The sequence below is a fragment of the Pagrus pagrus genome, assembly GCF_965226575.1.
Source record: "Pagrus pagrus genome assembly, chromosome: 9".
NCBI lineage: Eukaryota > Metazoa > Chordata > Actinopteri > Spariformes > Sparidae > Pagrus > Pagrus pagrus.
Window position 1 is genome coordinate 22,252,282 of NC_140193.1, and position 18,700 is coordinate 22,270,981.

The 18,700-nt window shown below is 43.1% G+C and overlaps 2 protein-coding genes across 2 annotated transcripts in view; one reads left to right on the top strand and one right to left on the bottom strand.

Moving 5' to 3' along the window:
• Positions 1 to 29: 29 nt before the first annotated feature.
• On the bottom strand, positions 30 to 18,625 carry dcbld2 (discoidin, CUB and LCCL domain containing 2). The gene is made up of 15 exons (XM_084361150.1): positions 18,268 to 18,625; positions 15,682 to 15,906; positions 13,676 to 13,813; positions 9,114 to 9,165; positions 8,959 to 9,031; positions 6,745 to 6,878; positions 6,552 to 6,592; positions 6,037 to 6,252; positions 4,846 to 4,970; positions 4,179 to 4,326; positions 3,901 to 4,074; positions 3,712 to 3,805; positions 3,572 to 3,621; positions 3,345 to 3,479; positions 30 to 2,079 (listed from the first exon to the last, which is right to left on the bottom strand). Exons 1-15 carry the CDS (start codon positions 18,368 to 18,370, stop codon positions 1,661 to 1,663), a joined length of 2,127 nt encoding a protein of 708 aa, XP_084217276.1. The 5' UTR covers positions 18,371 to 18,625; the 3' UTR covers positions 30 to 1,660.
• The window catches only part of col8a1a (collagen, type VIII, alpha 1a), a 38,804-nt gene continuing 38,618 nt past the window's right edge, over positions 18,515 to 18,700 (top strand). The window contains exon 1 of the mRNA XM_084361147.1: positions 18,515 to 18,566. Coding sequence (XP_084217273.1) covers positions 18,561 to 18,566 — 6 coding nt within the window. The 5' untranslated portion in view covers positions 18,515 to 18,560. The remainder of the gene's footprint in view (positions 18,567 to 18,700) is intronic.

Consider the following 18,700-nt stretch of genomic DNA (forward strand, 5'->3'; position numbering starts at 1 on the left):
TAATTAAAATAAAAGATTGTAACAAAAGATTTCATTTTAAAACTCTTTATTTCTCTATTTACAATCAGTGAGAGCCACATAAACACAATCCCTCTGTGACCAGGGAGCACCAGAACTCTGTCTGTAGATCGCTTTGGTTATTGAGCATAATCAAAGCACAATTGGTGGCACAGCTGTGTGAATAGCACCTTCCCTCAGGTGAGGTTGCCATTCTGTAATGTTATAAAGCAGCTTGTTCCATTTTTCTCCATCTGCACTCCTGTCACAGAGTGTTTGGTCTGATTAGTACCACAGGTGGCCAGGAGGGTAATGCAGTCTACTGGTGCTACAGACAACGACTGAACACATCCTACTACAACTATAAGCTGCATTAAAAACCAGTCCAAACAACAAAAACACACGCAGGACTGAAAAACAGCTTAACACACATACAGATGTTGATGCACATAGATACAAGGAAGGAAGGAGTCACACTTGAATGCATTAAGACAGATCAAACACCCATTTGAACACGAGACAAATCACCACGATGCACAAATAAAATCGAAAAAGTTCAGGACAAACACAGGAAACTCTATGAAATAATCAGCTGTAACAGATTAACCCATCTACCTCTTGTCTCTGTACCTTTTTAGCTAGGAAATCACCTTCTAACTAGGACTTTAAAAACTGTTTTTCCTATATTAAGACTGCTTTAATGTTTATTTGGCTAAACCTGCACTGTTGGCACAATTGTCAAAGTTGGTTCTGTTGTGAATTAACATTGCATTAACATAGAAAAGGCAACATTTGGTCTAACAAAAAGGTTTTTTCTCCTTGGGGACTTCATTGGATCGATCCTCCTGATTGGCCTTTTCAAGGTAACATGCAACATCTGACGCTCAAAACTACTGACCGTCAGTCCGCAAGAGTGCAACCACAATTCTGTAATCAGTGAGGCTAGTGGTGGGCTGTTTTTAATAAGAGTTTCTCCTTATCAGCAGGATGTGAAATAAAAATAAATATCAGTAAATCATCTGAGAGTTTAAACAGGTTTGCAGTAATGGAATTACTAGAACTATACACAATTTCAAGTCATGCTTTTAAACAAAGTAAGACAAAACGTACCGTGGGAAACGAGAGTTTCACGAGAGAAGGAATTCTTTGACCTTGGATGTGGGAAACTTGATGCAACATGCAATTAATTCAGTAAGAGAACCCTTAAATCTTTGAATGTAAATCATCAGGTACATTTCGGTTTAACCTGATTCAGTATGTAACAGAAAAACATTGAAATAATGGAAATCACAGTTTCACAGAATGCAACAACTACTAAGGATCACAGAACAGGGACAGAGTCTTTATCAAATAGTAGTCAGCTTTCTCCTTTTCATCCATCCGCCTCTCACACGTGGCACGAACACATTCATCGTTGTGGTTTCAGTGATAGGACTGTAATGGCACTACACAAGCAGATTGTGGCCATGCAGAAACATTTAGGCAATACAGACATCTCCAGATGAATCTAAAGCTAAGGTAGTGTTCATTCAAGACTCGAGCCCGGGCTCCAGGGCTCCAGGGCTCACGGGCTCCTCCTCCTCCTTTAACAACCCCCATATCTTTGTCCAGTGGGTTGTGTTGGCAGTGAGGGGCAGATTAAGGCCATGTGCTTCCAGACTCTTCAGCTATGTCCCGATGGCTTCTGAGTGCTACTCTGAGGTACCTGATAGGTCAGATCCTCGGTGGGTGTGACCTGTCCAGTGGCGTTCTTGGGGGTGTCGTAAGCCGACCTCCCTGACTGGCTGCTGTCCGTCCGCGTGAGCAGTGCGGCCGGCCCGGCACCCATGAAACTACACACAGTGGAGGGCTGGTTCAAGGAGGAGCCCCCTGACGGGTGGCAACCCATATCAACCACGATGGGCGTAGCGTATTCAGAGCCCGAAGCTGGTAGGGGTTCCGCATAGGCGTGGTATACGTCTGGCGAGATGGGAGCGTCGTACAGGTCAGGATCTGAGTATCCTGGGTCGGGCCCCTCGTCGGGTTTGAAGGTTGACCGGGCGCCTAATGTTGTAACACCACTCACCAGGGGCTGAGCATATTCTGAAAAGAGAGCATGTCACAGTGTATTAATAACCAACGACTCTTTGAGTTTATAGGTGACCTGGTGTCCACACTGTGAGCAGCTTGTCCAACAGTTTAAAAACAATCATTTAAATCAAGGGTCTCAAACTAAAATCATCTTGGGGCCGCTGCTGGTACTGTCAACTCATAGGGAGACCAGTTCAGCGCTCAAGTACTACAGGTAAAGCGCAATACTTCTGAAAATGTATTTTTTTAATTTCCATTATTAATAATACATAAATGTAAACAGCAGTTTGTATAAATTTCTATATTATTAGTTTTTAACAGTTAGTGCAGATCTTTTCCCCTCCTCTTTAATAACTTATTGAAACTTTGTACTGAACCATATTTGACATACATTTGTACTTTATTTCTTCACTTCTGCTCATATTTTCTTCATATTTAACAAGAAAAATGCAAACAGAAGTATACATATGTATGTAAATTAGTTTTTAGCAGTGCAAATCTTTTTTTCCATATAAATAGCTTATTTAAACTTTGCAGGAGGCCTGCCAGGGTACTTTGTGTTCCCGGTGGTCGGATTTACACCATTTACATTACTTGGCCACTGCCCCCACCAAAGTTTAACTTTTTAAAAAATCAATAGTCCCGAGGATGGACGCTACGATTACAAACTGCCGGAGGCATCTACTCCGTGCAGCAGCAGGGCCAGCAGCACAGAGTAACAGGAGTCACATTTAACTTTCAGCATGAAGAGAGTTAGTTAAAAAAAAAAAAACTGATTTCACAACATCAAAATAAAGGTTTTGCAAGGTAGGAAACCTTTTTGTTACGCCATAAAGATACTGGCATTTCAGCGGCAAACGCTGTAAATGCAATAAACTACAGGTAGCCTTTAAAACCTCTACAGACACTAGAGCTGCAACAATTTATTCATCATTTTCAACTATTAAACTAGAATGGGTTACAGAGTAAACGCATCGCATACTTCTGCTGAGGCCCAAATGTTCTCTTAAACTCAGTACAGCCTAATCCAATATCAAATAAAACATATTTATATATTTAGCGAATTGTACTCATAGATACCAGCTACGTAAATACGCCTGTTTTTTCCCCATCAAGATCCATTATTCCCTGAGAAATCAACGAAAATGCTGAAAATGCCATAATGCTAAAGAAAGTGAGAAAAAATTCCCAGATCCGTCCCTTTATCTGGATCTTCACCAGAAGTTAATGGGGTCTCTCAGAACCCTTCAACTGTCCTCATGTTGAACGGTATTTACCTGCAGGTTCAGCATGTAGTCTGGGTACAGCACCTCTCCCTGTCAGCCGTCCCACCTCGCTGCTGCTGTACCGAACTGAATCCTCCGTCTCCACCATCTTAGAGGGCAGCAGCTGCTTCATGCTTTTCCACCAGTCTGCAGCAGAAGCACAATGAGACGCACATTGAGTCGGACCGGCCAACACTCACAAAACACAGATCAACCTTCGCTGCAAAGAGATCACATACCTGTGCGATCCCAGTGGGGGAGATCATAAGTCCCTTCAGAGCTCTTTTTTCTATTAAGAGACAAAAATACTGTCATTGTAAGGCAAAACTAAGTTTTCACAGGGGATTTTTATCTATGACATGATGATGAGAATGCAAACCTGTTCCTCCAGTGCCAAGCACAAACCACAGTCAAGATGAGCCCCGTCAGAACCATGACCAACACGGGCACCAGAACTGCTGCCAGCGCCACATCTGAGAGCAGAAACAGCACAGTAAGCACCAGGCGACAAATGTCTCGGGATCAAATAAGCTTTTCTTTTGTTTTTTAAATAAAAAATCTGACGCACCTTTGCCAGTGTGAGGAGGCATAGTAGTGTTTCGGATGTCTGGGGTGTGTGTGGTTTGGCCAAGGTGAGGTGGGCGCTTCGTACCCACAGACGGTGGAGAGTCCCGAGAGGGGGGTAACATCCTCACATCTGGCCTCGACCTCACATCTGGCCTGAGATCTGGCCTTGACCTCGCTGGAAAAAAAACCCCAACTTTTTTTTTAACATTTAGAACTGAGTGCGGACTTCTCTCGTTTACGGGATATTTGTTCATCTACAAATCAACCACCTCCACTGACCTGCAGGAATTTGGCAGCCAAGCAGCTCCAACTTGAGTGCTATTCTCTGGTGCCATAGGGTTGGATTGATCCTCACAAAGCGGGCCTCGATTGGAGGAATGAAGTTATTCCTCACCTCGTGCAGGTAGTTGATGTTGCCTTGAAAAACCTACATTAAAACAAGAACAATCCTTCTTATTTGTGCCAGAGATTTAAACCAAACTCTAACTCAGTTGTAGTGGTTTAGAAGAAAAAAAACGTGTTTCAGACTGTGAACAAATGCATTAGAAGACATAAGCTGATTATTTTCCAACTTGGCAAGCTAATAACTACTTCCCTCCACACTATAAGAAGCCGTGAGAATCCCAGCAGAGAGCAGCTCGTAGACAGCAGTTCCAGTCTAACAACCCGGCCGCTAAATCCATATCCATTCATTATTAATGCCCAAGTGTCCTGACTTGTCTACCACAGCACTTAACTCAAACCACTGACTGCCTTCACTTCCTGCCATAAACATCGCTTAGTCAATACCAGTTGCTATGGAAACAGTCCAAGTATATGTCCCTGCAGCTTTCTTAAGTGACATTTTTGTCCATTTGCACTAATTTGAAGGAGAAAAAAAAAAACATAAAAGCCAATGACGTAATTGTTGAGCAAGCAGGGTTTATTGATTTGGTGCTTGTGTTACCTTGTCTTGTGTAGAGTTTGCTTCCCTGTAGATGTTCCACTGCTGGCTATCGTTGCTGTACAGGACCCGGTATGCTGAAACGTAGTACTGGTATTCTCTTAGGCTGGAGCCAGTGGTGGTGATGCCTAGATGAGGGGGCAGCAGAGACGAGAGGATGATGTGCAGCTGGCTCTAATATAAGTTTAAACAAATTAAAATGTGATTTTGCTGACATAATGTCTAATGACAAAGCTAATCTGCTGTAATGTTAGCATGTTAACATGCTAACATTCGAAGCCATGGAGATTATGCCTCTGACCACAGGCGATATCTGTACCAAACTTTATGGCAATCCACTCAGAAGTTGTTTAGAACTAAATGCCAACTAGAACTACCACACCACGGGCGTATGCCTCTGCACAGCTGTCAAGTGTCTGTTCCAGAGCTGTGGCACTGAATAATGGCCAGAACATTTTTTGCAGAACATTGTTTGTATTCAGAGGTGTCAGCAGTCTTGCATAGCCAGAACTATCTCTGCAGCAGAAAGTACCCGATCAAATAAACATTTTGTTGGGGATGAATGTGGCAAAATTGAATGTCAGTTAATCTAATAGTAGTAATCTAATAGTAGTAGAGATATCAGTCTAGATCCTGGGACTTCAACAGGGGGTCCCCTCAAGCTTTTTTAAAAAAAAATTAATGCAACTTTCCGAAATTTCACATTAACATGAATCTGACCTACTAGCAAAGATTAATTCCTAAACACAAAAAAAACATTTAATTTACACAACATTGATGATGGTTTCGCTAACCTTACCGTATGCTAAATCAAGGTGCCTTTCCAATACCGTTAACTACTACCACAATTAATTGTTTTTTAACTTATCATGCAAGAGATTCTGACATACCCTCCACCTCAGAGAAATCACAGAAGGTGAGGCTAATTTAGCTATCTTCAGCCATGTTACAACTGTTTCCAACTTGTTCATACATGGCACTATAGGCCACCTTACATGTTATTGTTGGCCATGGCTTGGCCATGGCTCTATATCAGCTAAAGGGTCCTAGACCGAAGTGGTGGACCGAACTGCTGACCTTGCCATGCCACTAAAAATCACAGGAAAGCTAGAGCCTGAGGGAATATTTTTCTGCCTTATTGTAGGCTTACAGTCAAATCAGAGTGCTTATGGATGTGCTACAGTATGTGGTTACCTGTGATCCTCTTCTCCTTCTTAAGATCGACCTGCAGCCACTGCTTTTGGTTGCTCTGAGAAGGTGCCCACGGCGGCCCCGCCTTTTTAAGCCGCGCCCCTGATGGCGCCCACACACTGTGCTGACCAATGGTATTGCTCCATTCCCACACAGAGGAAGCGAGGAGCTGAGTGTCCGCCACACCACTGTTCTCTAAGCCCAGCGTTCCATAGCAGCCTGCGAGCACAGAGAGGCCATTAGCATCATTAAAAACAACTGAAAGAGATTTAAGAGGCCTTAATGTACATATTTTTTATATGTCTGTATGAAATTAATTTAACTGCACTGAAATGCATATGTAAAAGCAATGGGTAATTCACTCTATATTTTCTGCTGCAGACTTATAATAATTACAGAAACGGCAAGACTTACAACTAAAATGACAGATGCTGATGGAAATAATTACATTTACAGTACTTCCCTCTGCAAAACTGTTACAGCAACTCACGGTGCTTCATTATAAAAAGGAAACTCACCGTTGGTCTTGAAGGTGAAGAGGCTGTTCGACAAAGTTCCTCTGAGGAGAGAAGGTTGAGAGGATCAATTAAACATGGATCAGTACATCTAAAGTTTATCGATTCTTTTGACTGAGTAATTAGTGACTGAAAAGAAGGAGTGGGAGCGGGAACACCCACATTACATAAACAAAACACTGGGGAAAACTCTTACCCAGTGGAAGTGACATTGTTAGCCAGTGTGGCCTCATAGTGAGGGATGCCTTTGCTGCTGACCACATAGATCCTCCCTCCCACAGCGTTGGACACCACACCTGCGTGGATGGCTGCCACACACAGAGGAGAGGACTGCAGGATGAAAGGAAGAAAAGATGAGATTAAAGGACACTTTCTATTTCCATTAACAACAAAGCCTGTTGTTGCTTTTTATTTGCTTCTTATTTGCTTGTGATACAGAGAAAAAAGCAAGATAGTTGTTAACCAAAAACTCAAACTATGGTGTTTTCTGATCATTTGTCTACTTCAGCTCGTACTGATTAGCAAGAAAATCGTCAAAATACTCTCAAAACACCTAAAATGGCACTGAATAATATTGGGTCACTTTACCTTACATTTATACACAAGACAAATATTTCTATTACATCAAAGACAGGACACATATCTTTTTTCAATGAACGTACATCATTGAGCTATACTGCTTTTTCAAGTCACTGATGTGAGCATATTCAACATTATCCCAATTTTCCTTCATCCCCACAATGGAAATTCATCAAGATCAACTTATCTTGGCTGTTATTTGTTGGGATCTGTGATAAAATCTTATGTTGTCCCATTGCTAGTGGCAGAGTTCCTAAAAACAGTTCCTGAAACAGGTCCTGTACTAAAACGGGCTTACAGGTAACAATGCCTAATTAAACTGGGCTGCTGGTACCATTGCAAACCAGTACCGTTTGCAGGTAAGGCGGTGGGAAACGCCAGCATTGTCTCGCACTGTGATTAGAGAAGAAGCTCTTAACCTTCAGACTGTGGCAGATAAAGGCTGATGAGTCAGCATGATGTCACTTCTCTGTAGAGAGGATATGGAGAGGCACTGATGGTAATGATTCACTGCTGGTTGCATTCCTGTCCAAACCTGCTGCCACATCACTGTGAAACGGACAAAAACCCGGCTGCACTCTGATCACGAGCTCCTTCCCATGAACAGCTGCTGGAGTGAGGTGGAATTTTATTACTGGAAAAGACCCACACTGGAATCCACAGCTGATGGGATTGTGGGAAAGCTCTGGTGACCCACACAGTGACAAGCACATGTAAACATGTATGCACATGCACACATGCACTGAAGTCAAATCCTGCCACGAGTAATCAACACTGGCCCCGTGACTCTTAAACTTCCCCAAAACACACACCACATCCTAAAGAGCGCCATACCAAACCACTAAGACAAACACACAGCACCGCTCCAAACCGCCGCACCCTGCCTCCAACAGAGGAAACCACACGAACACACATGAAATGACACACATACAGATAAATATGTCATAAGTGGAATGTGGTAATATAGAAACCAGTGCATGGATTACATAAGAAACGGATTTAAACGAGAGAAAGTGACCTGAGGGGGGCTGCTCTGGGTGGGGAGGCTGATCCCTGAAGTATGCTTCCCCAATCAAGATATTACAGCCTAGTGACACACACACACACACACACCTCGAAAACACAAGAATGAATTAGTCACTTGCGCACTCACATACACACGCACAGGTTTTCTCCAACTCCTCACTCACACTGACTCACTCTCCAGCTTTTTGTCTCTCCTGAACACACACTCGACACACAGCTCCGCTCGGCACCCTCTCGCAGCTGGACTGGATTAAAGGGTTATTATTTTCGGCCAAACTATTATCTCACCTCCCTTTCACCCGCTGACCCTGCCCCTCCTCTGTTCCTGTGGGGCACCTCGCTCCCTGAAGCACACCCCAAATCTCCTCCCTGTTCTCCCGTCAGCCAGCAACAACCCCTCACTCCCCCTCTCTCCCTTCAACAAACCCCGAGCTCAGAGCATGAGGTCATCAGCCAGAGACTCGGCACCCATGACCTCACGTGCAGCGGGGGTGCTGTGAGGTCATCAGCCCAGGACTCGCATGTCCACAGAGCAGGGGCCCGTTTACACAAGGAAGAGAAAGAGGATCTCAGTGAATCAGACGGAAAGAAGTGCAGACTTGCAGCACAGAGACGGGTGGCGGCAGTGAGAGGCCATGGAAACATGAGTAAGCAAATACTAATGGTTCCTGTGGGGCAACAGTGGGCATAGTGACCAAACAGCAGGAGACCACTAGGCACCATGACTCCCCTGGAAATATGATGAGGACAGCAACAAAAAGAAAAACACATGCTGTATGAACGTGTGCACATTGAATTCACTCACCTCTCTGTATCCATTCGGTATAGTTCCAGAAATCTCCTCAGTGGATGTCAAGCAGCCTGCCGGACAGTACTTACTATCGAGGAAGACACACACAATGAGTGTCAGACAGTTTGATCCCTGCACGAATATATCCACACAAAGCCAGCATTATTTACCTGAACTCTGCCTCAGGGAAATCCGTTCCTTTGTGCAGGCAGGTGATTAGATCTGCAAAAGGCAAACCAACAGTGTCAGAACTGGTTTTCTCTGCACGCTCCTGCTCACCTATCACCCCAGCTGACAACCGCCAACCTTTCCCAGGGAATTCATCTGCTTTATTATCCGGGATTTAAATCACTTAAACTAAAGCAATAGAAGGAGATTTTACATTAGCTTGATTGAAAGTAATTCTTCAAATGAGAGCTGCAACAAAGGACTACTTTCATTATTGATTAATCTGGTGTGTACATTTTTCAATTAATCGTTAAGACTATAAAATGTAAAATGAAAAAAAAAAAGGTCCATAACAGTTTCCAAGAGCCCAATTTGACACATTCAAAATGACCAACAATTCAAAACTCAAGGACATTCAGTTAAGTATCATACAGGACATATATTCACATTTGAGAAGCTGGATCCAGTGGATTTTTGGACATTCTTGCTACTAACTACTAACCAATTGTCAAAATTGCTGAGTTCATGATCTGTCACAAAATGTGTGTGTGTGTGTGTGTGTGTCAGAAGTTCCCAATGAGTGTTTCGGGGATGAGACCACATATATCCAACAGGATGCTGTGGGCTGCTCGGAATTCTATGCAAACCCAGTGGGGGTGGTCAGTCTCGTCTCGTCGTGACCACATTTATCAAAAAGCTCATTTATCTGGTAAACCAACCAGTGAGTCAAGCAGACAAATACCCCCAACCGCCGCAAGTGGCCATGGTGACTGATTTACTTAGCTGTGCAAACTGTCCTCCCACGCTCATCCGCATGATCAGATACATGACAGTAAAAACATGCATTAGCTCTTTGGGGGTGGGAGGGGGGTCCGTTGATGGCCTTGTTTGCCTTCAACTGTGATTCAGTCACAGAGATGACCACTTAGAGTAATTACTCTGCTGCACACATGTCATGTTATCTGAAGTCACTGAAAATGTTCCACATGACAAAGCGCAGACTTCTTTCTGAGAGAGAAAATGCAGCGATTTCAGACATCAGAATCTGCTTCTGTGTCTCATGGACTGCTGTATACAAAAGCTACAGTATTAATGCATCAGTTGAATCATGTCTATACCATCAACTATCGAGCTGCCATGTACAAAATCTTGGTTGGAAATTGCTTGTCAGAAGACAGTGACTTTATCAGATCTAACACACACATATAAACTGTTTTTGTGTTTAATTCATCCATAGGTCCTTTGACGTCATTTGTGTAAAGACAAGGACACTGATGGATTATAGAAATTCTGTCTAGCACATAAGAAATTAGCTATTTTGTTATCAATACCAAATTTCTGATGACATGTTGACATTTTAAAATTGTATCAATCATTGTTTACTTACTGTTAACTCTCAGTTCACAATGATGCCAAGTGAAGTTTATGTACAGTAGAGGGAGTGTTGATTGTAACTACAGTTGTGTTGTTTTAAAATTGTCTCATTCACCGTTAGCTTATTAAACTGGTTTTATTTTCATTGTGCATACGAGATTATAAATTGAGACAATAAATACATCACAGTGATCCTTAAAGGTGGAGCAAAACATGCTTTAACCTCTCTCGCTGCATGATAAACCTGCTGCTGCAGGCTTTACCTTAAGGGGCACTATGTAGTGTTGGAGACGATAAAGATTTATGTAAAAGTCACTTGTGTGCTGATTTAGTCCAACATGTTTGCTGTCAGATGAACTTAAAGGTTGATGTCTGAAAAAGGCTGACTGACATGTCTTCAGTAAAATGATATCAGATTAGAGAAATGGAAGCAGCTTCTCACGGGCAGGAAGTCTGCTAATAAAACCACAAAATGTCATTACTACTTTCTATTTCTCTCAATTGCTTTCACTTCCTCCCGCTCCTTGTTCCTGTCATTTACAAATTTTCTCTCCAACTCATCTCACTTCACAAGGGTCAGTCCTCATTGCCCTCTGTCCATCTCAGCTTTCTTTAACCAGCCGCACTCCACTGAAAAAAGCCACAACTAAAAACCACGAATAAAGTCAGTCCCAATTCACATTTTGCAGAGACGTAGAGGGCTGTAACTCTGCAATGTCAATGACACATTGACTGTCAATTATGGGTGGAGAAATCTTTTTTGTCCAACTGCACATACATCTGTTGGTGCCACCCGTCTGTATTCATGACTGTCTCACATTAAAGTGAGAAAAAATAACAATAATGACCAAAAGCATGACGACCCTGCACACTGCGGCTGAAATCCCAGATATGTGACTGATCAGTTTGTACCATCCACAGCAGAGCAGCCCCTTATCTCTGCTGTGTGTTTAACTACACTCTCAATGGTGAGCAAACACCACATCATAAATGGCATGTGGTGTACACTCACTTGGCCTCCAGCAAAACTGCGGACACAGCTCAAGTCAAGTTATCTTCAGTTGGTACCCTCTTTCAATGAACTGAAACCTCTGTTTGTTTACGGGATAATGACCCAATAAAATACATTGGTCCTGACATGTAAACACAGTAACCGCTGGACAAAACACATTAACGAAAAAGAACATCAAAAAGCTTTTTAGAAAATGCATTATTCATGCTATGTTTCTCTAAATATGGTTTAGAGATCCTCAGGGGTCCATATCACAAGCCAACAATCCAACCAATCGCTACCGATCATTCATTTTCAAAAACATGCCTAATCCAAAAAGGGACCTGAGGTCTGATTCCAATTTACTCAAAAATAATTAAGATCCCATCCATAATGCAGTGAACCCAAACTCTGCATCTTACCTCAAAAAGAGTTACATTTTGTACATACATTACTGGTCCCCAGATGATTAATCCTACTGACTTAATGATGATTAATTTTTCCTCTAGTGTCACAGAAAGGATCCACATTTGACTTAAAGACTTGCGCTTTATGGTCAAATACCAGCAGAACTGATGACATTCCAATCAGCTTCAAATAAACTAAGTGTAACGATGAAATGTTAGCATGCCTGCAAACTACATTAAGATTGTAAATATAACATTTATAATTATTCTAAATGTCTGCATGTTAGCTCGCTTACATTAGCATTCAACTCAAAGCAGCGCCGTGCCTAAGTCAGCCTCACAGAGATGGCTGTAGACTCTTACATGTGGCACAAAATTTGGCCAAGGGCAGGCGCCCCATACACAAAGGCTGTGCTCTTAGTGTGGTGGCCCAGGGTTTGGGAATGACCTGTGGCCCTTTGCTGCATGTCATACCTCCTCTCTCTTCCCATCATTTTTCAGCTGTACTGTACAATAAAGCCATGAAAACGGACAGAAAAAGAAGATACAATATCCAAATAACAGGGCCTGCAACTTTTCTAAAAAGGTCAAATATGTCACACCATATCATTATAGATAAAGCATCATGGTGCTACAGAGATGCCCCGGCCAGCAAATCATATTTTTCAGACATATGGGAACAATGCATACAGTACATAAAGACAGAATGTCAAATGCAGTATGCCAAACAATACCAGGTTGTCCCACTGCATCCGGTCACATATCGCGTATTCTGACCCGCAATCCTCTGCGCAGTAAATGAAAACGTCATGCCAACTGAGCCGCTGAGAGAACAGACTGATGGCTGCTCATTGGCTGCATTCTAAATCGCATACTTCCTCAGTCTTTACTTAAAATGTACTTCAAATACAGATGACATAGGATGTATGAGCAAGAGGGTCAAAGTTCAGATGTGAGGTTAAGATGAAGTAGTATGTCCCAGTTGGATGCAGACTGCGTGCAACAGTGTGGTGTAAGGGGAGCTGCAGTGTGAACTAAAAGTAAAAAGAGAAGTATGTGCTTTGGAACGCAGCCATAGTCTAATTCTCCTGTGATGACTAAGATGCGCCACATGATCAGAGTTGATAGCATATACCACAGTCCACACTGATTCATGAGCCTATTAGACATACTGTATTGCCACACAACTGAGACGCCGAGCATTGACCCCAGGACCTGACCCCAGGACCTGACCCGGCCTGATTAATACGTTTCCTGTATTATTGTGTTTTGTGAAATGCTGCTCTAATAGATTTATTCACAGGGTTTTTTGAAATGTTTTGGGTTTTTTTCTTGGTCATCTCTGCAGGTAACCGTAAAACCACCATACATGTTAGATCTAAAGTACACTCATTGTGACTGACTGCGTAGCTGACTTAAGGAGATGTATGAAGTTTTTACACAACAACAGAGATAAGGCAAACGCAACACACTACCTGACATGTGTACGTGTAAGTCTTTTCAATACAATCTAATTAGTTCAGAACATCCAAAACTATGGAGGTGGTGCAGAATGAAACAGCTGTCATGAGACTTACATTAGACTGTGGCGCACACGCACGAACACACACACACAACCTGTCTCCAAAGCAACTCTTACGCCAGGGGCCAAAACAGAAAAGTAACTAAGCTCGACATTGAGATGACATCAACAAAACATCATTCCAGTCTGCTACACCTCCATTACATACACCCACCCCTCCTGCAGCAATCAACACATGAGACATAGGTGAGTGGTGTGAGAGTGTGTTACCTGTGTGTTCAGTGGTCGAGTAGGACAGGTAGAATCCACGTCCACTGTGGTGGGTCCCACTCATGAACTGGACAGTGACCTGGTTGCCGGTGGCCTCGATCAGCTCTTTCACCTTCAGACCCAAGCCGCAGTACTTCACTGTTTAAGAGCATTAAGATACAGGACAAAGAGGTTCTGGTTAGTTATACAGGTTAATTTTAACATATATCACAATAAACATGCATTTTATTAGATATTAGTGCAGATTAAGTGGTTGTAACTAACTGAGAAATAAACCTCTTATTTACTCTGGGAAAGGATGACAAAGCAGAGATGTAAATGACTACACGTCTCAATAAATAACATAATTGTTTTACAAATTTGAATATCTTAAAATGATATTAACCACTGCCGATAGGTGTTCACATTCCAGTTCTAAGGGAAGCAAACATTTCCCAGTTGCAGGTGACAGATTAATGTGTCATAACATGTACAACTTCCTAGTACTAGCACTTAGTAGTACCCAGCTAAGTAGGAGAAAGTGTATAAATTTATGAATAAACTTCAGGCAAGAGAAAATGTGTCGGAATTGATTAAATTCAAGACTTTTACTAATGAAATCATTTTGGACTGAATCAAAGCTTAAAATTCTGTCATATTATATTGATTCAAGCTACTGCAAACTCACAGTGAAGTGAGATGTCCTGCAGTTCCAACCCAGCCTTTTCCCAAACTATTTAAGGGATCTTTTTACAGCACCATAAAAAATTAAGAAATAGCCCCGTTCAATTCCTCATTCATAGCTCTATTTGTATTAAACTGTACATCTTCATGTCTAATATTGAGCTTAATTTACATCACCGATGACGCTCATTGCAAGCTTGCCGGCAGCACTCTGGCATGAGACCAGCTGTGACTGTAGGCTCATCATGTGGTTGATGCAATGTCAGTCACTGCGTTTACATGAACTCGAGTAACCTGGTATTGTATACTGATTTCTTGAACATCATGTAAACAAATGCATCAGGGAAAGAAAAGTGACTACTAAATGCACAATTTGACTCATACTGAAGAATAATTACAAAACTGCCCTCTTTCCACCAGGCACGTCTTTATGGTGTCGCAAGTGTGACGCAGATTTGTTTTGTCCTTCACGTGGCTTTGTATCCCCACCAGGAACATTTCATACCAAGCGTCAAGCTGCCTGATATTGTTGACTTGCTCCAGTTGTGTTTATGTTGTCGTTTTCCCTTGACTTCTGTGTTTGTGGTGTGTTATTAAGATGCTCTATGTTGTTACTGTGTCTGAGGTCCTGCCTGGCTCATACGCATATTCTCTGCAGAACAGGGTGGAGAGTCACTCACTCCTGGGACGTGGCGTGCCTGGTGGACCACGAGCATTGCCTAAATGGTCACAATCAGCTCCAGCAGTTGCAATGCTGATGTACCCAGTAGAATCTGGGGCTAAATCTTCCTCTGCTCTTCAGGCTGCACAGGCATGTATCTTTAATAAAGTTTAAAATTTACTAACCTTGGTTAAACATGTCTGGGCCATTAAGAAGCCTAAATACTGACCAGCTGTATGCAGGTCAGGATTCACGTAGAGGTAACTACAGCAGGTGTTAATGAGTTCTACAATTTCCTGACATCTTATTTCTCCAATGACCTGTTTTTTTCTGTATAACTAAATATAGACAGTGAAGAAGCTACAGAATGCATGACAGATATCGATTGGGAGAGGGCTAAAGGCCACATTATGCAAAAAAAGAGCTAGTTTGTTCGGAATGGCCACACTTGAAGGTAAAATTCAAAGGCAACCGTCACAGAGACCCCTCTTAGATGTGATATCATCTAATCTCATCTAACATATGGATAACACTGTATATTTTCAGAAAGTCTCCTTTGGAGGAGTTTCATATGCCACTTTTCTATCACATCTGCCGGCCCGGCAAGAATGAATTGCTTAAATTGAGGCTTCAACTCCCAAATCAGTTCAAGTAGAGTCTGGTATCAGCTTGTCACTCTCACCAATCTCACTCCTCTCAGGTCCAATGCCGTTGTAGAGGCGGAGGTAGTTGACCTGGCAGTCACTGTCTTCTATGTCCAGCTCGGCGAAGCGAAAGTGGACCCTGTTGCCGCGAGGAACGCTGATCTCCCATTCACACACCGTGTCATTTGGGTACGTCCCCGGGTAACCCAGAGAGGACAGAGTCCCACTGCTGGGGCCAAGTACACTGGGGCCACAGCCATCACCTGCAGGACAAGACACACATACAGTTTCAGCATAAGAAGGATGCCAGTAATAAAGCACAGACAGAGGGGACACAGTAAAAGACAAGCCCAAAGCAAGAGTTTTGTTTGACTCAAGATTTATGAGCGATTGTCACCAAAATTATGTAAATTGGGAAACATGCTGTTCTTCAGCCTTCATTCAAATGCAAATCTCACCTGGATGTCACAGCAACAGGCAATCAAATGGAACGCACCGTGTTAAATTTCGTTTGAACATGGTTGGAAATGTTTGGGATAATGTAAGTTCAGAAATCAACAAAATATATAATGAACATGTGGTTGTTTTGAGAACCTTTACAGCAGAAAAGGGTTACAGGTGAGATGATCAGACTGATTTAGCCTGAAATCATTAGGCTGCTGGTTAAACTCTTGTCGACATTCTGCAGTGTCCTTTAGCAAGACATCGAGCCCCAAACTGAGCGAGAATGTGGTGGGAAAAAATGCAAAATGCTTCGGACTACAGCTGAAATGATTGGTCAGTTATTGAACTTGTCGACCCACAGCGAACAAAAACGCAAAATACTCCTTTGCAGCCAATCACGCCAAGACACGCTGCTAGAAATGCATCGCCAGCAAAACCATAGTTTCCCATGGTACGTGTTGCATGTTTTCTAGCAGACTTTAGAAGTTAAAATTTTAAGTTTTTAGTGCAAGGCCACTTTTTCCATTAATTACATACAGTATGATGGCCAGTTGCACACGCAGCCTCGCTCCACCATGCTGTTCTGCTTAAAACACGCGTTACCAAGGCGTCTTTGAAGCGATCATGCCTGTAGTGATGCGTCTCAGTGTGATCGGGGGCCCTAGTTCCAGCCCCTCAAATCTCATGTGGCAGTTTCACTTTTTTGTGCGACAGGATCCTGCAAATCTTTGGGACGTCAGGATGTATTACAGACCAAACAATTAATCAAGAAAATAACTGGCAGATTAATAGATAATAAAACTTAGTTAGTTGCAGCCCCACTTTGAATACGAGCATCTGCCAAATGAACGTAATGCATTGTAATTAGATTCAGCAGAGAAGTTGGCTTCGGGTTTTATAGACAATCAAAACTTTTGGCTCTTTCGATCAAAACATAAAATCCAAGAATGTGATTTTATTTGTCTTTTGGCAGCTTAAAACCACATAGTTAAAATGTAAGACAATTTAATGAACCTTGAACTCAATTTTATACAAAATTGTGAGCTCAGGCGTAATTTTTTTTTTTTAAGGAGAAGTCAGAGCGTCTTCAGAGCTGTCAGAGCAGAGGCATTGTGTCTGTTGATGCTGTGGACTCATGGCCCTGAGATAACACTCAACAGTCACGCTTCATGGTGCTAAGTGGATGTTCTGGAGTTACGTAAGAGCCTCTCAGTGGACACTATCCAGATGAACAGGACAAAAACAAAGCTGCTTCCCCTCACTCTGACTCACATACTGAACAACTGCATGGCATCCAGCAGGAGTTCAGATTACCTTCCTAAAGTTACCCCTCAGGCTCAAAAACAAACCTTCCTACAACCTCATTCTCTCCCATAACTAATCTATCATTATCACACCAAATACCAATTCATGATGAATGTGGGAAATAAACTCGTTATGATTCATGTGAAATGTAGAATTATGACAAACTGTGTCCACGTGTTTACACCCATACCCCCACTGATACCCCACCCCCAACCTCTGACCACCTGAGGTTGCCTGTGGGCTCTTAAAACCTAACAAATACCCCTGTTGGGGCACAATACGGTGTAAAGTGAACCGACAACAATGAAAACACACCGAGCTTGTCGTGAGTGTAGTTAGTTCACGGTGAGTTAGAAACTGAGCTACCTGAGACTGGAAACAAGGCCACAAGCTCCCAAATGTGCTGTTACCTCGCACAGAGAACTTAAAACCCAGGGTCCATTAACAAATCTGGCAATTTAAAGGTTGCTAGCTTATCGGGAGGCGCACACAAGTAGCAGACTGTGATTTTCGACTTTAAACAAATACTTTAAAGCCGCACGTTAATTCAGCAAGCAACTGCTCCGCCAAGCAGCAGCTATTCGTTTACAATGTCAGTACTTTTAAGAACCGGTTTGCCTGGTTTCACTACACCCTTCTCTCACCAAACACACCATGACGGGCGGCGGCAAGCGGTGTAAACCAAGCGGAACTCCACGTACACACGGCCATGTAAGGTAGGTTTTAAGTTCGGCGGACAATAACAGTGTACCGTCGCCGTAGCTTATCTCTAAACATCCACAACTTCTGCGTTCACACTTTACTCCAGCATGGCCGCACGTCGCCGCGGCCACACTCGGCTCGTCCAGTTGTCGCCGCAGCTGTGTGCCACCAACCTTTCTGCGCTCGACAGCCTTCCGTGGTGAGAATGATGAGAATCGACAGGACGAGAACCCCGGCCCCTGTCGGTCCCCTGCCCACCATTACCGCTCTGCCCATAGCAGCCTGCAGTCTGAATGCATACTGCTCGCTTCTGGACCGGCTGCACCGCTTCAACCTGTGCCGAGGAGGTGGGGAGACACACGAAGCTAACGTTCAAGTCCTCGAGAGCGGGTCCGCGTGAGGTTTCCTCCGCGAGGATGTCCTTCTGTTGTCGGTTAACAGTCCAGTGGTTAGCGACACTCTCACTATGGAGGTAAATGCTCCACACACACACACACACACATACACATACACACACATCCAAGCTGTGGAGCCACTTCCTCCACTGAGCTCCTCCTCCTGATCTGGGACTGGGATACCCGAGTCCCCCAAGTGGTCTGATCCCAG